This window comes from Oryctolagus cuniculus, chromosome 14 (genome assembly GCF_964237555.1).
Source record: "Oryctolagus cuniculus chromosome 14, mOryCun1.1, whole genome shotgun sequence".
NCBI classification, from domain to species: domain Eukaryota; kingdom Metazoa; phylum Chordata; class Mammalia; order Lagomorpha; family Leporidae; genus Oryctolagus; species Oryctolagus cuniculus.
In genome coordinates, this window is record NC_091445.1 from 87,829,595 (window position 1) to 87,853,916 (window position 24,322).

General features: G+C 42.7%; 1 protein-coding gene across 13 annotated transcripts in view; it reads left to right on the forward strand.

Moving 5' to 3' along the window:
* MAST4 (microtubule associated serine/threonine kinase family member 4) overlaps nucleotides 1-24,322 on the forward strand; it is a 623,219-nt gene that overhangs the window by 354,643 nt on the left and 244,254 nt on the right. For 7 of the 13 annotated variants that reach the window (XM_051853667.2, XM_051853671.2, XM_051853669.2 and 4 more), the window contains one exon: nucleotides 2,294-2,329. The exons of 5 other annotated variants lie outside the window; for them this stretch is intronic. In XM_051853667.2, coding sequence (XP_051709627.2) covers nucleotides 2,294-2,329 — 36 coding nt within the window. Of the gene's footprint in view, nucleotides 1-2,293; nucleotides 2,330-15,972; nucleotides 17,312-24,322 lie in introns of those variants that run through there. One more of the 13 variants, XM_051853680.2, reaches the window with a different exon arrangement.

Here is a 24,322-nt window from a genome sequence, read left to right on the forward strand (position 1 = left end):
CATTGAGTATGTTGAGCTGTGAAAAGTTGACTGGCAATTATAATGAGACTGTAGTATTAGTGATGGATTAGAGAGAACAATGTATTGATGATGCAGTCTGGAGAGATTGGAATGGAAGGTACCCCAATTTGTACCGATGGAGAAACTGAGTGGCATAAATGACTTGGTCATTTGTCAGAAAATGCCTTCAAAACAGTCCAAGGGGAGCTGTCGGGTGTGTGGCTCCAGGAGCGGCTCAGGTAACGGTTGAAGCTGAAGTCAGTGGAAAGTAGCCACCTTTCTTATGGAAAGAAGAACTGCAGTGGAGAGCTAGTCTTGGCAGAGAGTGACCTGATGAGGTGCAGTGCCTGGGGAGAGGGCCACAGGACCAGAATGGTTGTAAGGTTGGAAACGGCATCATGCTGTATGATGGACTCCTGTCAGCCAGTGAGGGACTGTTGTACACTGGAACTGAATTTTTGATGTAGAACAGTGGGTCTCAACAGGGGTGAGGATGGCTTTGCCCCCAAGGTGACGTTTGATAATATCTATATAGACATTTCAGGTTGTCACTAGTACTGGGACGGGGTAGGGTTTATTCTGTCATCAGTTGGGAAAGGACAGGGTTACTGGTTAACACTGAGCTGTGCATGGGACACCCCTCACATCCAGCAGAGTCATGTGCCTCCATGCCATTAGCACTGAGGTGGAGAAACACTGGTGTAGAGCAGGGCCAGAGGAGAAGGTGGGCAGCAGAGGGGGCTGGAAGCTGCTTTGACGTTTTGTGCTTGTGTTGTCTAGGGGGTAGACTCTTGTGCAGAGTGACCGTGGAAATTTACCCTGCATGATCAGGGGTTTGTACGTGGGATTCTTCAGGATTGTTCCCAGAAGATTCCTAAAGATGCTATCAAACAAAACTACTTGAACACAAGAATGCCTTTACCACAAATAAATGTAAGAAACGTGGAAATCTGAGTTCACGTAAGAAAATGATTCCGTGTGAACATGGCATGGATCATGAGATAGACATGAGATTGTCACTGAGCCTACTGCTGGTGACAGGTGATGGAAGACCTAACTCTAAGTGACTGAGGAACATAAAGGAAATTTACTTCTGTGACTAGAGAGTCCATGCTTCGTGTAGGCGCTGACCCAGAGCTCAGTGTTGCTGCCAAGGACCCTGCTCTCTGTCTTACTGCTGGCTTCCTCCTTAGCTCATCCGTGGATGTCTGACACCAATTCCAGGGTAGCTTTGTTCTTGTTCACTCTCATCAGGAGAGGATTTCGTTGTTCTCTTACCATATGGATTTCTCTCTGATTGAACCTTTTTAAATTAGGCATTCACCTGTGAACATAGCACTATTCTCATTAGCTTAGACCTGTGCTCTCCATTGTAGTAGTCATGCCACCTATGGCATTGAACTCTTGCAGTGTAGCTAGTTTGAATTAAGAAATAACAAAACAATGTGAAATATCTCATTAATAACTCATATTCATTACAGGTTGAAATGATAATACTTCGGATATATTGGGTTTTTGAAAATTATGAAGACCTATTCCTTTAAAAATACTTCAATATAACTACCAAAAAAATTAAAATTATGTCAGTGGCTCCAAAATGTGAGTACAGTGGTTTAGACCACTTCAGAGTCCTTGAAAATGGAGTTTAGTCCAAACCCCATGGCTGATACTCCAGGAGAGAGAGAGTTGGAATGGACACTGGGCAAGCAACCAGTAGTGTGCACTATGGTGAGACTACAAGTACAGTTTTACTAAAGATGGATGTCCTGAAATACTACTCTATTACCACTAATGAAAGCTAATAATTTTTTCTTATAGTTTTAAAAATTGTAAAAATAATATTGTGCTCATGTAGGAACTACAGGAACAGTGCAGAGACCTCCACAAGGCCAAGAGTCTCCATCCCTTCTGATCCCTGTCTCCATCCCCGCCTCGGGTTATCATTTTTCTTGTTCTGTCTTCGTCCCTTCCTTCTTACACATACGGGTGCATCCACTTGCATTGATTTGTTGCTGCTTCCTATTTTCACAAGCATGTTAAACACTCACTCTTCAGTGTGCCTCACTTCCGCCTTATCAATCTTCTAAGGTGATAGATACAGATATCCACTTCACTTTTAACGATTACGTAATATTCCACATTATAGATATGCCACATTTCATTGAATCATTTCTCTATTAGTGGACATTCATGTTGTTTGAAGTACCCTCATTTCCCACCCGACAACAAACAATGCTACAATAAACATTTTTGTATCTATATCCTTACGTCCTGGTTCTTTTTTTCCCTATAGGATAGATTCCCAGAAGTGGAATTGCTTGGTCAAACGGTATGTGTAATTTTAATTTTAATGGATATTGCTAGATTATTTTACCCAAAGGAACAATCACCTCACACATCAGAACACCCATTTCCTACATTCTCACCAGCACTGGATGCCACTGACCTTTTTAATCCTTGCCAGTCTTACATTGAGGATGGCTTTAATTTGCATTTCTTTCACCACCACTGATGTTGAGCATATTTTATATGTTAATTGTACATTTGAATTTCTCTTTTCTTCATGATCATTTCGACTGCCCGTTTTCCCATTCAGTAGTGTTTTTTCTTTCTCATTTTCTGGAAACTTTCATGTTTTAGAAATATTAATCCTTTGTTACATTTGTGCAACTGTATGTTTACAGTTTCTATCTTGTTTATAAAATCTAGTGAAAATTACTAATCAGTGTTTAATCAAGTATGTTTTTTTTTTTCATTTATTGCTTCTGAGTTACCTGTTTTGTTTGAGTGGGATCACTGCCTTCCCCCAAGGTCATACAAATACTCCCTTAAATTTTTCCATTTTTGAAAACATTCAAATTTCCAATTTTATGTTTTGTACACGATTTTTTGTAGGATTCTGTCCTAATTATTACAGGCGCCTTATTTTTCATGGAATTGAAATGACACCCTTGACAGTACATGTTTGGATCTATCTGTGGACGCTCCATTCTGTTCCCTGTCTGTGTGTTTCCCTGTCAGTTTCACTGTTTTGAATGCAGTGCTTTCTGCTGACTTGTAATGTCTGGTAAGTTCTGCACTAGCTTTGTTTTCATACTTCCCAGGACTGTTTTTAGCCACTTGTTCTTACCATATTGTTAAGGTTAAAATAAAAAAAACATTAATTTGAAATTGGAAGAATTTTATCTTAAGTGTTTTTATTATGGAAAGTAATGTAACATGAAAAGTAAATAGAATGAAAAAAATCAATATTTTCCAATATGGGGATCTGCTTACCTGATGCTACTAGTTGGAAAAATATATACTGTTAAACAAAGTTATTTTTTCGGTCAATTTTAATTCTGTAAATGTGTTAATTGTAAATTTACTCCAAGATGTTAAGATCTCTACCCTAATGCAGGCGTGCCATTTAAATTTATCTAGGAATTAGACTGCTGCATTAAAGGTTAAGTGGTTAAAGCTTTGAATGACTGTAACCTTATACATAATTTGTATTTCTATTTATTTTCCAAACTATTACAAGCCAGTATCTGGATTGGTTGAAGGATGTGTATATATAATGATAAAAGTAAAAAACTCTAACTGAAGAACCTGCTAAACCATGCATTTGGGGAACTGTAAGAGTTTATTTTTTTAAACTTTATGTTGAACTTCGGAGATAGTCACGCTTGAAACTTTGGATGATGTCTAATATTTGTATGTTTGACTGCTCTTTTTAATTTATATTAATTGTAATTGTTGACTTTCTTAATTGCTTTTTAGAATCTGTAAGCTGGTACAGTATTGAAGTGCTAAATACTTTTGTGGGTTTTTTAAAAGGACATTTGAAATATTGGAAATACTGTAACACTAAAACTGCCTGTGATTAAAAATAGTGGTAATAGTTTAGATGTGAACACATAGAAATAAATGTGGGGTTTATATTTTGCTTATGGAAGTAGAGGGCTTTTCTTAATAAAGGTTCTACCTATGTTTGTTTCTATAGAAGAGAGTCATTTGCTTGTCCTATAGCCAAAAATGAAATGCTGAAAAATTAGTATATTGTGTTTACTGTTAGATGATGTAGTCAGATAAAATGCAATTATCTCTTAAAACTTGAGATTCCTATGAATATTAATGATAGTACAATTCAAATAGATGTATTTAAATTGCCATGTATATAAATATTAAAGATAATAATTTGGAAAAGAGAAGAAAATCGAATTACATCAAGAACAAAAAAGTGCAATAGGTAAATAAATTGAAACTGGCTATATGAATTTACAGTCTTTTTCCAAATCAAGCCAAATGCAGTTTTTGTGCTTTGTTCTAAAGAAGGTGTTGGACAATTATGTCCTAATTTTGATCAGTACTCATACGAAACCAATGAACAGGCTCTTCTTGTACCCTAATTCTCGTCTCTAATATTTCTCTCCACCCAAGGGCATCAGGACTTTTTGGGGGGCTGTAACCATGTGCCTTGATTGAAATAGAATGTTGTTGACTTCACGACAGTTTATTTTTTATTTGCTGCGTGAGGGTGCTTTCAGCAGTATATCATGCTTAAGCTCTAAAGACAGATGCACAAAATTCAAGGAATGTCTGCTGGCCAATAGAGAAAACGTTAAACAGCACGGAGGGAATGGTAATTGTAAGACACTGGAACAAGCTGAGCCTGCTGAAAGCCAAGAGTCGGTCATGACGTAGGCAAAGATGACAGATGACGCAAACTGTGCTAGAAAAGGCGCGTCCTGTCTGCAGTGTCGCCACAAAGCCACGTCTTCATCCTCTGAAGCTGTTTTCCCTGCACTCAGGTTTTAATCAGCATCAAAACTGACAACGTTGATAGACATCAATATGAAGAGATAAAATGCATTTCAAATGTAATTTCGTGCGTGTATCTTTGTAAATTCCACATTGTTAATCTTCAAGTAACATTGTTTTAAGATATAGGGGCCTACATATTTAAAACCACTATCAAAGCCAGTAAATACCAAAGGTCATAAGATTAACAATGATAATGTTTCTTCCATAATAGTGTCAAGTGTTATTTAATGTATTCCTAGGCTGCCCAATTGCTAAAGACTATGGGAAAAAAAAAACAAACAGAATTGTGTAAACTAGGATAGAGAACATCTGTTTTTGTTAAAGAAATATACAATCCCTGTGACCAGGGATTGGTGTGGCTATAAGAGGTCCCAGGCAATGCTATGGCCGTGGGAAACCAGAAATTCCATAGTTCCTCTAGTACACCGAAAAGCCACTTGTGACCAGAGGACAGGAAGTGACAAACTGGGAAGATATACGAACTAAACTAACAAAAGGAATGCTTGTAGGTCCGCAGGGATGTGGTAGGGGATGCCCTGATCTGGACATAGGGTAAGACAAATCATGTGTTGGTTTAAATGAAGCAACTACACCTATATTAGAGCCCCTAAGTATAACATAAAGGCACAAGCATGTGGGCTACTGCTGTGCAGACCCAAAAATAATGTTGGACCCTCCCAAACATTTCAAATGTTATGTGTAAAGTAGTAACCCTTAGTGCTTGGGATATTGTTCCTGGAGCTAAAAGGGAGCCCACCTAAGATCACAGACCTTCTTAGTGTAGATCATCTGAAATAAAACCACTTTATGTGCCTTTGCACTTTTAAAAAATAAAAATTAAAACTGAATCAGGATGAATATTTTACACACATGAATTATTGATTTAAGACTTGTCAGGGTTGCCTACAAATAACCAAAAGAAAATGTAACTTTCCTTAACATCATTCTAATGAAATACAACCATCTAGTGCTTGTGAACATGCGGTCCTTATTATATTAGTACCTTCATGTGTTTGGCATCATCTTACATCGTCTCAAAATGAAAAGTTCCCAGCCTCCACTCCTTTTTATGTCTTAGCCATTTAGGGTAAGCCTTCTGCACACAGCAAGCGGCCAACGATTGGCACAACAGATCCAGTGCCGGGATGGGGCTTGCAAGCTGCTTCTGTGGTAAATGGCTCTGTCATTGGTCACGTGTAGAATCTCCAGAGCAGGCGTAGTTCTGTGTGCGTGAGCACTCACACCAACTGGGGTCCTGCGGTAGGAACTGGACAGCAGCTGCAGTTGTGACCCGAGTGCTTGGCTTTGCTGCTGCCAAGTCTTCTTAGCCATTGAGGAATGAGTTGAGTCCTCTCCATTGACTTGGATGGAGCCACTGGGTCAGCAGGCAGTAGTGCTGGGTCTCCATGCTTTAGAGAGGAGTGGTTGCCTTCCCTTTGGGAAACTTGTTGTGAGCTGGTATCAGGTATCACCAGCTGCACTTAACTTCCAGGTGAAGTCATGTCAAAGGACTACACTCTAAAATGACACATTGAATTTGAATTGCCACATTTTCCTTTTTTTTAAGATATGGAGTGGTTTGCTAAGTAATGGTCAAATGACAAAAATTCAAAACATAAATAGCATAGTCTCAACATGTATGAAGCAAAAATTGTTAGAAATATTTTTCTGCGTCTCAATGTTTAAGGATCAGTTTCCACTTAGTTTTTGCTGTCATTTCTTCTAACTTTCACATTCTACTGAATGAAATAACTACTTGCAAAAAAGAAAAATACCACCGTTCCCTTTCTCCGTATTGCATTTGTTAAAGGCCAGCATAGCACTTTTTAGACAGGGACAGGACCATTGAAATGTATGAATAGAAAACTTCAAAAGTGAACCTGTCAAAGCAGTAGACAGTAAAGATATTTTAAATATAATTGCAGTTTTATTCAGTGGTGAGCAAAAAAAATCAAAACATCTCTATTTGAGGCCATCCTGAAGGTGTGGAACATTCTATAAGGATGAGTGAAATATTCACAGGAAGGAGGCACTGCAGCGTTCCCCAATTTGTGGCAGCACGTGGATCCCTAACCTCCAGTTAATCCGACCAGGTTTCCACCGTGCTGGTTAGGGTCCTTCAGTTTGATCTTTTCAGGCATCCAGCGGTGGAGCTGAAGATCCCATTTGTAGGGCCGCTGTGACTGTAAAATATTTTCTTTTACATGGAGCTTTGAGAAGGTATCTTTTATCTCCTACATGGCCAGGCTCCTCAGAGCCCTGAACAATCAAGAATCAGAGCTAGTTTTTCTTTTTTTCTTCTTTTTTATTTTTTTTAGCACCAGAACCCTGAGAGCTTAACACTCTGAAGTGGATTGCTCTCCATTTTGGGGCCACCATAAAAAGTTGGTTTTTTTTTTTTCATAGTCCTTGCATTGATGTCTGCAAAACCAAATGGCTTTGTATGATGAGCCCAAAAGAAGCATAAGTGATTAAAAGAAATGCCATGTAGCGCAGGGCTCTCATACCCTGTGTGAGCCTGGCAGAAAGAATTGTTTTCCTAGGATACCTTAATATTGGGGACCTCACTCTCCCATCCTCAGGGGTCAGCAAAGACAATAGGGACAGGTGTTGGCAGCAGCGGCTTTCAAACTGAAGGCTAAAACGTTAGCTCCAGCCAGCCAGTGGGAGAACTGTTTCAAAAAGATGCAACACTGATCAGTGAAGGGAGTAGTTTGAGGACTGTAGGTTCTTTCTGAGTCTGTAGCTCCCATCAAGCAGTCTTCTGTTTCTTGGGTTTTTGTTGCGGTCCAAGCTCCACGTTGTCCTGAAACCGCGAAGTTTCCACCACGTCACACTCAAGGGTGATGGCCACCCGTCTGCCTCTCTGGATGGTGGGAATGGGCTACTGCAGATGCCAGGGCTCTTGCTTTTTTGTTGCTGCTGTGGCAATCCTTCTGCCTGTGTGTGTAACCCTGACCTTAGCCTAAGAACGCAGTCGTATATTTCAAGTTGTTTAGAGGGGGGACTGATGAAACCTGGCCTTGTAGGTAGAGGAATCCATAGATGTGACAAATGGTCCTCTATCTTCATCACCTACCATCGGATTTCTGAGAAATGGGGTTTGGAACAGAAGGAAGGAAAAAACTCATTTTAAGGAGAGCTTGAAAACCCTATCATAAAGGAGTTAGCTGACCCTAGGTTTAGTTGTTTTTCTGTCCTCAGGAAACTCTTTAATCCTCCACGACGTGGGAGAGGAGCTTAAAAGCCAAACACCTTGGTGTCCCGTTTCTTCTCATTGCTATTGCTTTTCCCTGACTCATTGCATTTGCTGCTGATGGGCTGCAGAGGGGAGTGGACGGAGGCCCTGGCACCTGTGTATTTTGTTCAAATAGCTAATTTCAGAAGAGCCTGTGTGTTTTGACCTCTCTGAACTTCTATGGGTCCTTTCAAAGTGGGAAGTAATTCAAAGCTAGAGGCGTTTCTAAGCATTGTTTTAGAGAATAAGCTGATAGCTCTACTATATGATTGTGCTCCCTATTTTGGGTGCTATTGTAGAATGTGTAGAATTTTAAGAAGTAGAAAATAGTAGTTCCAGTTTTGTCAGCCATCCAGATGATCATTGTAGAGAAACTAGAAAATACAAGTAGGAAAAACATGTGTTCAAAATTATCACATAGCTTAGCACTTAGACAAAGACAGTTTTGAAATTAAAATCAGAGAATTTAGTTTTTATGTCTGATTTTTGATGTATTAAATAATTTTTCTTTTGGTACTTTAGTATTACAGTCTCAGCATTAAGGAATAGAGTGTCATTTTATTTTAGTTCATAAAATATTCATTATTTTTGCTGATTATTTCCATTGTAGAAAAATATAAAAATATAAAAAAATCCATCAGTTTTCACTGGCAGTCTAACCAGTAGAGATAGTCCCATAATCATGATGGTTTTTTTTTTTTTTTAGGTTCCCCTCCAGATCCTTTTAATTTGATGTTATTGATGTATTTTTTTAAAAAAAGATTTCCTTTACTTATTTGAATGAGTGACAGAGAAAGAGGGAGGCAGAGAGAGAGAGAGAGAGAGATCCATCGTTCTTCCACCTGCTGGTTCAGTCCCCACATGGCCATAATGGCCAGAGGTGCGCCAGGCTGAAGTCAGGAGCCTAGCATTTCATCTGGGTTTCACAGATGGGTGAAAAGGGGTCCAAATACTTGGGCCATCTTCTACTTCTTTCCTAGCTGCTCCTTTAACAGGGAGTTGGACTAGAGGTAGAGCGGCCAGGACTGGAACCTGCACTCTGAGCATCACAGGCAGCGGCTTAACCCACTGTGCCACCTTTTTGCCCCCCTTCCCCTACACACACACCTTGGTGTGCATTCTCTGTCCAGCTGGGAAGAACTTTCTGGAACCAATCAGTTCTATATGAGCAGAGTGTCTTGTTTGCCTACACAAAATTTGTTGTCTTTGAGAGCAAAGCGCTATGCTTTTTCTAATGGCCGTGTACAGTTGTTAAGAGTCCTAAGGCATTCTCTTGCTTTCAGGAATTCATTTTATGAAGCTCCAAATGCTGGCATTTTTCTTTCTGCTATTGGCGGTGTTTTAGGTTCAGGAACGCTTTTATATTTTATGTGCAGGAAATCACTCTGAATAGCTCATTTTAATAGGTTCCAGTAGTCAACAGAGATACTGTATTCATTTAGAGAATACAATGGGTTTTCTTTAGCTGTAGCACTCAGGGCTTTTTAAGATTTCCCAGAATGAGCACTTTAGCCTTCTTAGTCAAGTCGTGACTTGTGGAATGATTGCTTGATGGTACTGGGCTCCCCAGAGCTCCTCAGGATATGTCATTGCTGTAATTTGTACACGCCTTCCTGCTGAAGTGGAGCCTGACCTGAGGCATGCCCCAGGGAGCTTTGCCTGCCGTATTCTCTGTGCCTAGAACCATGGCTGCCAGGTAACAGGTGTCTCATACATATTTGTAGATTATTTTATGTGTTATTCAATCAGGTATCCCCCTTACCACTTAGCAGTCTCATGGGTTAACCCATTAATTAATTGATTAAGCAATTAATTATTGAGTCCCTGCCTTAACTATTTCCAACTTTTAATAAATGGTGGATGTTAGATTGCCCACTGAATGAATTTCTAGTCTGGTACAATTTTATATTTTGCATTGAAGTCTTTTATGAGATCAGGTAGTAGTTATGGATTCATTCCTGAGTAATGTTCTTCCAATCCTCTCTATAAAGGCCTACAATTTCGTTTGAATACTATCCTAAATTCTAATTTATCTTTTTCTAATTTATCTTTTTCCCGTCAAAGAGTGTTTTCAACACAGGTGATGTAGGCTTCCATATGAGTCGAGGAGTGCCTCAGATTGATACTTATGCAAAGTGTATTTCCCATTCCCTATAGCACACCTATATTGATGGTCACCGTGGGTCAATACAGGTGAAAATGGTATTAGCTGGTAAAAATAAAATTAAGCTGTTTTCAGCTACTGTTTCTGTGGTTTGAATGCATGGGTCTGATAGCTATTCTTTCTTTAGGCAAGGGATAGAAAGGAAAAAGATAAAGTTAAAAAAAAAATCAACTGCAGCTGACATTGTGACGCCGTAGGTTAGGCTGCTGCTAGGAAAGCCCACATTGCATCTTGGAGTGCCTGCTTCTGACCCATTGCCCTGCTGATGTGCGTCTCAGTAGACAGCAGGTAGTGGCACAAGTACTTGAGTCCCTGCCACCCATGTGCAAGAATCAGATTGAGTTCCAACCTCCTAGCTTCGGCCCGGCTGAACCCCCGCTGTTGTGGACATTCGGAGACTGAATCAACAGCAGATTTCGGTCTCTATCTCTGTTACTCTACCTTTCAAATAAATAAAAAAACATTTTTAGAAAGGCAACTGATGGAACTGTGATCAATAAACCCTGTCTTCTTGAGTGGGTTGTCTATATAATAAAAGCACAGACATGCATGAGAATAACAGACACCAAATTCACATTGGTGGTCACCTCTGGGGGAGAGAAGAAAACGGAGAGCAGAGTGATGTCTGTGTACGTGTTTTGTTTACTGCCTATCAACTAGCCAACTTGGAAAACAAAGCACATCCACGGTCAGAGGCCCCTGACGTCACTCTGCTCTGGGATTTCCTCTCCCCCAGAGGCGACCACCAGTGTGATCCATCTTCCTGCCAGTGTGCCTCTTAGTAGACAGAAGTGATGGTGCAAGTGCTAGAACTGCCCACTCACGTGCGAGACTCAGACTGGATTTGGCCTGGTCCAGCCCCAGCAGAGACTCTGACACATGGGCTACAGTTAGGTGTCTGAACGTGTTCAGACACCAGAAGTGAGTGATTAAACCCTTCCTGAGACACAGTCACTCACCGAGCTTTCCCCAGGTGGTTTCTGTTTCTACGTAGGTCTGTGGTTGAATCATGTACACAGGTATCGGGGCGAGCAGCCCCTGACTTGTCTTGGTTGTAGCAGGAGATGACTCTTGGTGGAGTGATGGGCCCCGCAATTTCCCTGCTCCACTCAACTGGCAGTGAATATTCCCGGAACTCCAGAATCTGCAGGCCTGAAGCTTCAGTTATAACTGATGATTGCTGAGTATTGTGGGGCCCGAGAAGTAACTAGCGGCAGAGACAGAGTGGGCAGACACACACACCCAAGGACATAGACAGCTGAGAAAGGAAGCGGTGTGCTGGACCCAGGGAGGTGTGTGAAGATGCTCCACCTGACGCAGGTGTTTAGTCGGCCTGGGCTGCTGTAACAGTGCCACAACCAGGCAGCCTAAACAGAAATTGGTTGTCTTCCCACTCTGCAGGCTGGTAGTCTAAAGTCATGTTACCAGCGCTGCGGCTCACTAGGCTAATCCTCTGCCTGCGGCGCCAGCACACCAGGTTCTAGTCCCGGTCGGGGCGCTGGATTCTGTCCCGGTTGCCCCTCTTCCAGGCCAGCTCTCTGCTGTGGCCAGGAAGTGCAGTGGAGGATGGCCCAAGTGCTTGGGCCCTGCACCCCATGGGAGACCAGGAGAAGCACCTGGCTCCTGGCTTCGCACAGCATGCCGGCCATAGCGGCCATATGGGGGGGTGAACCAACGGAAGGTAGACCTTTCTCTCTGTCTCTCTCTCTTTCACTGTCTAACTCTGTCTGTCAAAAAATTAATTAAAAAAAGTAAAATCATGGTGTTTGCAGGGTTGGTTTTTCTTGAGGACTGTAAGGGGTAAACTCTTCCTGCACAGTCTTGAACTTTTCCTCTTTGTATGGCATTTCCTCTTTTTTTAAAAAAATAATTTAATTATTTGAATGGCAGAGTTACAGAGAAGCAGAGGGGGGGGGGTCTTCTATCCGCTGGCTCACTCCCTAAATGGCCGCAATGGCCAGAGCTGGGCCTATCTGAATCCAGGAGCCTGTGGCTTCTTCCAAGTCTCCCATGCAGGTGCAGGGGCCCAAGAATTTGGGCCATCCTCCACTGTTTTCCAAGGCCATAGCAGAGAGCTGGATTGGAAGTGGAGCAACCGGGACTTGAACCGGTGCCCATATGGGACGCCAGCGCTGCACGTGGCGGCTTTACCCACTACGCCACAGTGCTGAGCCCAAGCATTTCCTCTTATGAAGAAATGTACATATTGAATTAGAGCCCACTGTAATCACCCTACCTGAGCTTGATTATCTGCAAGACTATTACCAATTACTACTGCCTTCAACGGGATTGGGGGGTAAGACTTCAGCAGCACCAGGTGTCACAGTCCATCCTGTTTTACCCCTCCGTTCCCGTTCCCATGTACCCAAGTCTGGAAAGCAGAGTCTGCCAGCCAGTATATGGCCCAACGTGAGTCTGTGATCTGTCCTCTCCTCTTCTTACTGAATTCTTTGGACTGGAGTCCATAGCCCGGCAGACACTGAGAAAAGGGACTGTGTGAAAATGCAGGGTTCCGATGAGTTACTTATGGGAGAGAGAACAGTTGAAAGTGCACTTGCGGGAGAACGATGCCAGGAAGAAGTCTGAGTTGCTCTTTGCTGCTGTGTCTTTCTCCTCTCCAGGCCCTTCTCCGCACCTCATTAGAGCAAAGACTAATCCACTGAAATCCAATCAATTTCACTCTAGGTGATAGCAAATGAATATTATTTCTACTACATTACTTGTTCAATAGACCTTTGTGGACACATTTGGAAAGCTCCCCATCTGTGATAACATTGTTTCCCTAAGCATGGGGTCTGCTGTCTTAAACTTGGGAACATAGCCTTGGCTGTTGTTGAGATGAATTAGGAAATAGCCAGGACCAGAGGTCACAGCAGCTGGGTTCTCTTCCTGTGTCAAGAAAGATGCTGACCTTTCGGCGCCGGCACACCAGGTTCTAGTCCCGGTCGGGGCGCCGGATTCTGTCCCGGTTGCCCCTCTTCCAGGCCAGCTCTCTGCTGTGGCCCGGGAGTGCAGTGGAGGATGGCCCAGGTGCTTGGACCCTGCACCCACATGGGAGACCAGGATAAGTACATGGCTCCTGCCATCGGATCAGCGCGGTGCGCCAGACACAGTGCGATGGCCATTGGAGGGTGAACCAACGGCAAAGGAAGGCCTTTCTCTCTCTCTCTCTCACTGTCCACTCTGCCTGTCAAAAAAAAAAAAAAAAAAAAGATGCTGAGGGGCATTCTGGGCAAGTGCACGCTTCCCATGCTAGCAAGCAGTTGCCCCACTCTGCAGTGGCGTCTCCTGGGTCCTGTGCTCCTGCCCAGGACTAAACCCTGCTGCGCATTCTGGCAGACAGCAAGTTGTGTGCCCAGTATCTGCACTTCCCTTCTGTTTTAATAAGACCGGGATCTTTGTTAGGCTGGTAACGGATGCAGCTGAGGGACCAGCCTCCCTCCCTCACAGAAGAGGTGGTTGAGGTCCTCCCTTGAGGTTGATGAGATCTGAGCAGAAGTTCCTCAAGGCATACTCAGCTGGTGGGACCTTTTATCTGCTTCCTTCTTCCTGTCTGGAATATTTGTGTTGGGAGCTCCAGCAGCTGTATTTGTCCATGAGGCACCATGAGGGCAGACTGTCTACTAAGGGTCATGGGGTAGAAGTAGCTTGAGTCTGATGATCTGGTGGCCACCAGATCAGCCCTGGACATCCTACTTCTTTGACATAGAAAGACACTATTTTGGGTTTCCAATTATATGCAGCTATGCCCAATTCAAACCTGTGTATAGATGCTCTCCATGGGAACCCCGGTCACTGCCCTAGAGGGGATCAGTGTAGTGGAAGGGGAAGGCTGATCCACAGAGAATGAAGAGCAGGAATTTCACGAGACCTAAGGAAGAGTCAGGCAGTGTATGAATGGCACCCTTCCCCACAGGCATCTTCTACATAAAGTGGTAGAGAAAACTCTGAAACTATTCTTTTTCTAAAAAATAAAATTTATATATAATTTTTATTAATAGAAACGTTTTCATCGATACAGTTCTAAGAAGATGACCATACTTCCCTCCCTTCCTCAATCCCCCTCCTTCCTTCCTTCCTTTAATTTTTGCAATGACATACTTCCAAGTTTTTAAAATTTGTTTTATTTATTTTGAAAGATAGAGACAGAGAGTGGGTAGAGGGAGATCTCTCTCCTGTCCATGAGTTCATTTCCCAAATGCCCACAACAGCTGGGTCTGGGCCAGGCCAAAGCCAGGAGCTGATGACTCAGTCCAGGTCTCCCACATTGGTGGCAGGGACCCAAGTACTCAAGCCATCACCTGCTGCCTCCCAGGGTGCACTTAGCAGGGAACTGGAATCAGAAGCAGAGCTGAGACCCAGATATAGGCACTGCAATATTGGGTTCAGGCATCCCAATCAGCGTCTTAACCACTGCGCCAAGCACTCACCCCTATGTTGTGTTTAATTACCCCCTTATTGCATGAGAATGCCACCTCTTAATGCCACAAATGGCCTTAGTCATTAGCATTTTCTGCCAGCTGATATGAGTTGCTTCTGCTGGAGTAACTATCCGTGAGAAGGCACAGTCAGTTTCTTGGGTCATTAGTCACAATGATATGAGTTACTGAAAACTATGGCTTGGAGAACTGCAGACAGCCATCAATGAGTGCAATTCATTTATACTTTAAAAAAATGTATTATTTATTTGAGACGTAGAGTTAGAGAGAAAGGTCTTCCATCTGCTCAACTCCCTAAATGGCTACAATGGCTAGAGATTGGCTGATTGGAAGCCAGGAGCCAGGAGCTCCCTCCCTGGGTCTCCCAAATGGGTACAGAGGCCCAAGTGCTTGGGCCATCCTCTGCTGCTTTCCCAGGCTGTTAGCAGTGAGCTGGATCAGAAGTGGAGCAGCCAGGGCTTCAACCAGGCCCATATGGGATGCCAGGGTTGCGGGTGGAGGCTTAACCTCCTAAGCCACAGCACTGGCCCCACTCTTCATTTATACTTGAAGTATATAAAGTAGCATATTTTTCTCATTGAATATGTTTGCTTCTATTTGTATGACAGTCCAAATATTTGTGAGGACTTTCAAATGTTCCTTCCTGACCTCTGTTCTGCTATTCTCTGTTTCTCCCATGCTGTTAATTTTGCCAAATGTGAGCTGAACGTTCTGGACACTACTCAGGAAGCCAATGTTTTTGATGATGCAGCAGCATCTTGGCTGTGAAACACTGTGTTGAGTACTTGTGTGCTTTTGACGGCTGTTTCAGAAAGGCAAATAACAAAACAGAAAGGAGCGGTGTTCAGTTTCATGGTCTTAGGCCAGGGAGGGGTGTGCATGATTATGAATGCAGAGAACACAATTAAGGCTGGAAATATAACAATGAGGAGTTTATGAGAAATAATTAGGAACTTTGAGATAAACAATTTCTCTGATGATGCTACGTGCTTGACTCTGACATGTTCCCAGGACTGAATGAAGTAGGAAAGTAGGGAACGAATTCTCTACAGTTCTGTCTGGGTTCACCATTCTTTAGCAACTGAATGATTCTCTGATAGAGAACGTGGTGGGCTGGCAGGAAACCAGGATGGCTGTGGGGTGTGAGGAGCAGAAGCAGAGAGTGTGAAATTGTGGTAGAGCTGACGTGGTATGTGTGGGTATTTCAACAAGCACATGGAAAATGGAATTCAAACATGTTTACTTTGCAAACTTTCTGAAATATGTAAGAAGGACTTCCGAAAGCTCATGGAAGTACTTTTTATGAAAAAAAAAAAAAAACAAACAAAAAAAACATGGGTTTCAAAATTGGTTTTCACCAAAATAGATATCTTGTAATTTTTCCATGAATTTCTGAAGTAGCCTGGTACTTGGACGTGAGAAGGGGACTCCCCGCCCACAGCTGTAGAGAGGAAGTCAAGGGGGCTCCCAAGCTGCTTTCTCCGTCTTGCGTGATGCATGCTCGTCCCTAGAGAGAGCGTTTTCAGGAAGAGCAGGTGGAGGGGAGGGCTGCTTAGAAGCCCCTTATCCTGGAGAAGGCAGTCGGTTTCTCTGCAGGTTATCAGAGTCGCAGTGCTATCAGACCCTAAAAACTATGGCCCGGAGTACTTCCGACGGCCCTCAGTGAGTCTATTCATGTATACGTAAAGTGTATAAAATAGCACACTTTCTCACTGACTGCGCTTATTATGACAGTCCAAATATTTGCAAGGACTTTTAAAGGTTCCTTCCTGACCTCTGTTCCAGTTATCCTATTCCCCCCCGCCATGCTGTTAATTTTGCCAGATGTGAGTTTACCTTTCGGGACATCTCACAGGAACCTACTTTTTTTTTTTTTTTTTTTTTTTTTTTTTTTTAATGAGGAGGAATCTTGGCCCTGGTTTGCATAAATGTGTTATTCCCGCTGTTTTCCTTGGAGGAAGAAGGGTGCAGTGGAGTTGTGAACAGGAGCCCAGCCAACCCTGATTCAGACAGTTTTCCTAACACGTTCCTGATGAAGTTATTATCATTGGCACTTCCTGGTAAAACAAGTGTGGGTTTGACATTGCATTGGACTGCATGTGTTAATTTCTATATAGAAGTGTTTGCCAAGGACCATTTGGATATTTATTTATTTATTTTCAGTTACTTATTTATTTTTTAAAAGATTTCTTTATTTGAAAGGCAGAGATACAGAGAGGCTGAGGCAGAGAGAGAGGTCTTCTATCCGCTGGTTCACTCCCCAGGTGGCCACAATGGCCGGAGCTATGCCAATCTGAAGCCAGGAGCCAGGAGTTTCTTCCAGGTCTCCCATATGGGTGCAGGGACCCAAGAACTTGGGCCATCTGCTTTCCCAGACCATAGCAGAGAGCTGGATCGGAAATGAAGCAGCTGGGACTTGAACCAGCATCCATATGGGATGCCAGCTCTGCAGGCGGTGGCTTTATCCACTATGCCACAGCACCAGCCCCTTGGGTATTTATAACATCATTCACAGGCCATGCAAAATTAAAAAGTAGCCTCCTACAGACTTAGTGGAATTTGAGTCTTACCTATGGTTGTCTTGGCAGGACCAGACCAGATGCTTTTGCGAGCCATAGGCCAGACGTTCCCCACCCCAGTCCCTGGTGTCTGTCACCCAAAGCAGTAAGTCATATCGTGGGGTTGTTGCTGCCAGGGAGATGTGCGTGTGCAGTATGGAGGAACCCACAAGGCAAAGCCAACATCCTTTAGGTCCCATACACGTGATGGTTTCCCACCGCAGTGACAGCCTGGATGGGAACACTAACACCTGTCATCCCACTGATGACCCACCAGAGGTCTAGAGCAGGTGCACTCAAGGAACCCTGCAGCTGTGCTATCTTTGCGGAGTCGTGAAAACACCATTTCCAGCCTTGGTATGTGAGAGGGCAGGGGCTGCTGTGGAAGACGTCTCCAAACAGTAGCTAGAGTGATAAGAAACACCGAAAAACCAAAACCGAGGTTGACTGCCTTCAGTGAACAGTCTCATGTGAATTGCTGAACATCAAACCTGAACCAGTGAGGGCTTTTTACAGGTAACTGTATTTGCCAACCGCAGTCTGAATTACTTACAGGTTTCTGGAAATGAGTAAGGAAGGAGTCGTCATAAGGTAAAGCTGTGTCACCTTTAGCAGAAGAATGGCAAAGAGTGCTGGTTTGAGTCCCGGCTGCTCTGATCTGAATCCAAGTTCCCTGCTAATGTAGTGCATGGGAAAGCAGCTGATGATGGCCTAAGGGCTTGGGCCCCTGCACTGCTGTGCATGGGAGACCTGCGTGGAGTTCAGTTCTCCTGGATTCAGCCTGGCCCAGCCCAGCTGTTGTGGCCATTTGATGATTGAACCAGCAAATGGAAGATTTTTCTCACCCTACCTGCTCTCTCTACTTCCTCCCCCTTCTCTTTCCTCTCCTTTCTGTCACTCTGCCTTTCAAGTAAATAAATAAACCTTAAAAAAATAAAAGAATGGCAAGATCTCATCAGTTTTATGACACTGACCTTTTTTTTTTTTTTTTTTTTAATTCAAGAGGCAGAGAGACAGCCATATATATGTCACAGATCTCCCATCTACTGGTTCACTCCCCAGATGCCTGCAGTAGCCAGAGCGAAGCCAGGTCAGGGAACTCAATCCAGGTCCCCTTCACGTGGGCAGGGAACCAGGGACTTGAGCAGGCTCTGCATTGCCAGGAACCTGGGATCAAACGCAAGCACTCCGATAAGGGGTGGAGGTGTCTTAGCCACAAAGCCAGACACCTGCTTCTGATACTGCCCTTTTCATCAGGAACCCTCCAGCCTGGAGGGGAAAGCTCGATCCTAGAAATGGACGTCTTATTTTCTCCTCTAGTTTGCTTACTCAGTAGTAATTAGTAAGGTGTCTTTTCTGTAGAAGACTTCGTTTCCTCATTTTCATTTAGATAGTGTGACTTGGGAAGTGGAGGTGACTGAAAATTCGAGGCTACTGCACAGGCTGTGTGTTTCCGAAAATAACATAGTTTGCTTTCTCATGAAAATGAAAAGGAGATGAAGTGAACTTGTGTTGAAATTGTGCTTGCACTTTGAATTAAATTCCTTGCATGACTGGCTCTTATTTAAGACCAGAAATGATGAATCCTTGATCTGAAAGCTGCCATATAAACTGAATAGGCAATGAAGACTTTCTCCATCTTGGGGTTGGTAATTAGCTCTGTGTGGGTCATGGGTTGTTGATTATCTGTTCCTCAGAGCATGTCTGCAATCTTTGATATCTACTTAGGCTATGTAAATAATTTGAATGGTTTTTATTATGATTTTTCTATTAATCTTTGATAGAGTGAAATTTGATATTTTCTCTATGACAAACCATGAAATTTAGCAATTAAATCCCTTCAGTTATTCAAAGTCTGTATTAGGTTGAAATAAATCTCAACAAAAGATTGTGTTGGGATTTTCTAACTATTACTTAGTGGTTCTTTGGGAGCCAGGAAGCATAACTGTGATTATTCCTAACTTCTAGATGGTTATATCCTTTAATTCTTGTAGAAACAAGAGTCATATTTGGAAATTCATAGACCCTGGGAGCCCAGAGATTTTTTTGACCCTTCAAAACCCAATTTCACTGACGTTCTGTGTATCACTAGTTTATTGTTTATTACTATATTTGGTGATACTTGGATTCTGTCCACACCTCTTTAACTGGAGTAACCTAAGTGCTTGGATTTCTGACAACTCCCTATGCTTGCACTGTCCTTGCATGCCCCTCTTCATTAGAAAAATGTCTGATAAATAAAAATATTGCAATGATAATAGTTTTGTCATTTGACTCCTTGTAGATGAGACCATGAGATTTGGAATTGTGTATTTAAGCTTTCCTTGAACAACAGGTTATTCTCAACTTTCTACCCCAACTTCTTTCTGTCTTCACTGCAGGGTTAGCCTGTCATGCCCATTTCTTAATTTGATCCAATAGCACCTCTTACAAACTGTTATTTTTCTCTCATTATTTGAATGTTAGCATCCTGAGATGTGTGGACAGCTTTCTGGAGTCTCTGAATTCCCTGAAATTGTACAAGAATGTGTGTGCATGTTCTCTGTAGCTTTCCTCTGCATCCCAGCATCTCCTTGAGTGCTGAAAGGGAAGGATTATTTTATTACCTTTTTGTGGGCTCTTTGTAAATTTTAAGCCTCTTGTGGTGTTGTGTTTTTCCTCCTGCCTGATCTTCATGGAGCAGATAGCAGCAGAACACACAGATTGTGGACTGATTTCAAAGTTTCTCTCTCTCTCTCTCTCTCTCTTTTTTTTTTTTTTTTTTTTTTTTTTTTTAGTTTGAGCCCTGATATTTAGGAATGCTTTTCAAATTTGAATACTATATGAACTTGAAGAGCAAAAAGTTGTCATTCAATGTTGATTTAAATAGTTTTTATTTTAGTGCTACTTTATGCCCTAAAGAAAGCAGGTGTAAACTTCCATGTTCAATAGTTTTATCAATAAAACTCAAACAGACCCAACATAATTGCAAAAGAGGACCATCTAAATTAATAGGGCGGATTTAATAATGTGTATGAATGATGAAACTTGGCTGGCGCTAATTTGCCCTTTGTAACACGAATGCAATTGACTGCTGGGGCACAGGCTTCCTTCCTTTTTTGGATTTTGGAGTTGACATATTTATCCTGAGCGGTGTGAAGCTCAGTTCTCCAACAACTCTTAATAAAAAGCCTTTCCGAAGGTTCCACAGAGCTGCATGATGTCATTGGGTGCTCACTTCATTTTGCGTGTTAGGCCTGTGACCTTTTCTCATTAGCTCAGAGCAATTGAAGCAGTAATTCTTGGCTGAATTGCTTATTAGGCCATATGGAAATAGGGCACTGAAATCATAGGGCAGTTTGAAATTAAAGACTAGTCATCACCCTGTTCCTATATTTTAAGACTATTAATGAAATGACAACCTTTTTTTTTTTAAAGTTATTAAGTATTTATATATCCCTAAGAATCCCTTTCAGTCTCCAGTATGAGGAAAATCAGCACAGAAGATATGCTAAGGGTCAGAATTGATGCAGATGACTTTTAGGGCATTAGCTGGGTGTGACTTGATTCATAAGTGGGCTGATTTAATATTTATCTTTAAAATAGGTGTAGCTGGGCTTAATTAATACTTGTCTTAATGCTCTACTGAAATCATTATTTTAACCTAAGCTTTGCTTGTATGTGTGTGTATGTGTGTGTGTGTGTGTGTGTTGGTGTTGGGCTTTTGTCATTTGTTTCCATGCAGCCTTACTTTAGCTGTCTTACCTGCTGCACGTTAGCTAAGGCAGACAGAGGAGAGTGCCAGCAGCGTGGACCTGTGCAGCAAGTGAGTATGTGGTGCTCTTGCTTGCTCATTCCATGCTCTCTCCAGAGACGTCTCCCAAAGACTTGTGCATTTGCCTGGGCTTTTTATCAGGAAGTGAGTCTGTCTTCCAGTCCAGTTCTGCTGCTTAGTGGCTGCGTGCTTTAAGCATTTGGGAGATGGTGTATGGAACCCTGCACAGAGCTTGGCTTGTGCTGGCACCACTACATGTTTTCTGCCTTAAACTACCATGGGGACTAAAGGGAAAGGATGCAAAATAACTACTTTGCAAGTTCATTTCACACACAGAGAAGAGGGGAAACCTCCTTTCTCCACTTGACATTAGATTTTGGTGCAATGTGATGTTTTTAGCCTAGTACTTGGCATGTTGGTATTAGCTTTTTTTTTTTTTTTTTAAAGATTTGAAAGAATGATGGGGTGTGGGAGAGAATGAGAATGAGAGAATGAATATGAGAGTCTTGCATCCATTGGTTCATTCCTCAAATGCTCATAACAGCTGGGCCTAGGCTAAACTGAAGCCAGAGCTGAGAACTCCATCTGGGTCTCCTACATGCATAGCAGGAACCTAAGTACTTGGGCCATCATCTGCTGTTTCCCAAGCTCATTGGTGGGAAACTGGGTCAGAGCACAGTGTAGCTGGGACTTAAACTGGGCACTCCTATATGGGATGTGGGTGGAAGCTTAACCTCTTGAGTTATAATACCCGCCCATATTAGTAGCTGCTTTTTAAAAGTTTATTTGAAATTCAGAATTAAAAGGAGAAGGGAGAGGAGAGAAAGAGGGAGAGGGCGAGAGAGAAAGAGGGAGCGAAGAGGGGAGAGAGAGAGGGAGCGAGGGGGTGGGGGGGAGGGAGAGAGATGTTCTATCTGCTGGTTCACTCCCCAGATGGCCGCAATGGCTGGGGCTGGGCCAATCCAAAGCCAGGAGCCCCGAACTCCATCTTGGTCTCCCGTGTGGGTGGCAGGAGCTCTACTGAGCTATATCTGCTGCTTTTCCAGGTTCATCAGCAAAGAGTTGGGCCAGAAGGGGGGCAGCCGGGATGGGAGGTCAGTCTGCAGGTAGTAGCTTAACCTGCTGTGCCACGTGGCTGGGCCCCTCAGAAGCACTTTTCCCCATATCTTAATTACTCACCTGGTCACCCCTCTCCTTCCTTTCAGTGAATCCCCTCCTACTTCCTGTCCCTCTAAAGATTCTGCAGAGGCCAAACCACAGGAAACTTGCAGGCACTGGAGGTGGAAGGACAAGGAACCCAGACTTTTCTATGGGAAACACACGCAGACAGAGGGGCCGTCGGATTAGGTTAAACACTTATTGTAATTTATTATGTGATAAATGTTTAAACCTTGCCATTTGCAGGGCTGTGTACATTTTGGCTGAAGGCATTGGTGACCAGGACAGATCTGACCCTTTCTAAGTTTCACAAGTGCCCATTCTGAGTGAGAGAAATGCCTCCCTGTAGAAAGGATTCCGTGTACTTCAGTGCTGTTCCACATGGACAGCTTGATTTATTGTGCTACTAGGTTGTCTTCTCACCTTTGCATCCGCAGTACCTCACAGTGTCTGGCATCTGGGAGGCACAAAATAAATGTTGGCCATCTAATGGATTTGTAATTCATTTGGGCGCAAAGTAGGATAAAATTTTGTTACTGTTTCGTTAGTTAATCCATTGCTCACTTATTATTAACAGATTCGTTACTGAATTTCTCCAGCGATTCGTTAAGTCTAATTATATTTAGTGTTATGTCCTTTCTAGTCTTGTTACGTGTATTTTCCTTAGCCAGTTTAAAATGTTTTTAACAACTGCACATGTGTATTTTCCTATTTGCTCGTCTTTTTAGATTCTTATGTGGTAGCTTCATCTATTTGATTTTTCAACTGCTTTATTTTTCTTCCTAGATAAATGCTAGAATCATATTTGAGATTCCTCCAGCATGCCAAATTTCTCTAAATGACATGTAAAGAGTATCCATTTCACTTAAAAGAAAGTGTCATTTTGTGATATGTAATTTTTCCTTCTAGGAATATTTTTTTAAGACTTACTATTTAGTTGAAAGGCAGAGTTACAGAGAGGCAGGGGCAGATCCAAAGGCAAAGGCAAAGAGAGAGAGAGGTCTTCCAACCGCTGGTTCACTCCCCCACTGGTTATAACTGCTTAGCTGGGCCAATCCGAAGCCAGGAGCCTGGAGCTTCTTCCAGTCTCCCATATGAATGCAGGGGCCCAAGGACTTGGGCCATCTCTACTGCTTTCCCAGGCCATAGCAGAGAGCTGGATTGGAAGTAGAGCAGCTGGGACTCGAACCAGCACCCATATGGAATGCCAGCATGCAGATGGTGGTTTTACCCACTACACCTCAGTGCCGGCCCCATCTAGGAATATTTTTATGTTCAATTTAATTACACTGACAATAGTTTCTCTTTCTAAAGTGTTTTGGTTTTGTGTTCTTAAAGATCATATACATTTCTCATTAGGATTAAGTATACAATACCTCTATTTTTGTTTTTATGTAACTAAGATCTTTTTTTAATGCATCTACAGTAGACCTATTAGGGCTACTAGCTTTGTAATTGGTTTTGTTTGACTTTCTTTTATATGACATCACTTACAATAATCTTTTTTTTTCTTTCTCAATTTCTTCTCTTTAAACTGTACTGCATTGAACTTCATTCTCAAATAAGTGTACATAATTATGATGGTAGGTGGCTTATTCCTGGAATGCACCTAGTACTTTAAACTAGATGTAGACTATTACCCTGAAATACACACTCTTGTATAAGAAACACTTTAAAAGGATACACTGAGCAGTTATTTCTTAAATTTTCATGATTTACTTATTTAATTGTTATTTGCAAGGAAGAGAAACAAAGACGCAGTTGGAGATTTTCCATCTGCTGGTTCACTCCCCAGATGTCCAAAACAGGCAGGGGTAGGCCAGACTGAAGCCAGGAGCTTGAGACTCAACCCAGATTTTTCATGTGGGTAGCAGAAGCCTAAGCACTTGGCTGTTAGTGGCACCCACTTCCTAGGATGTACTTTAGCAGGAAGCTGGACGCTGAAGTGGAGCCAGGACTCAGCCCAGCCACTCCAACATGGAGTATGGGCTTTCCAAGCAGACTCTTTTTTTTTTTTTTTTTTTTGACAGGCAGAGTGGACAGTGAGAGAGAGAGAGAGAGAAAGGTCTTCCTTTGCCGTTGGTTCACCCTCCAATGGCCGCCGCGGCCGGCGCACCGCGCTGATCCGATGGCAGGAGCCAGGAGCCAGGTGCTTTTCCTGGTCTCCCATGGGGTGCAGGGCCCAAGCACCTGGGCCATCCTCCA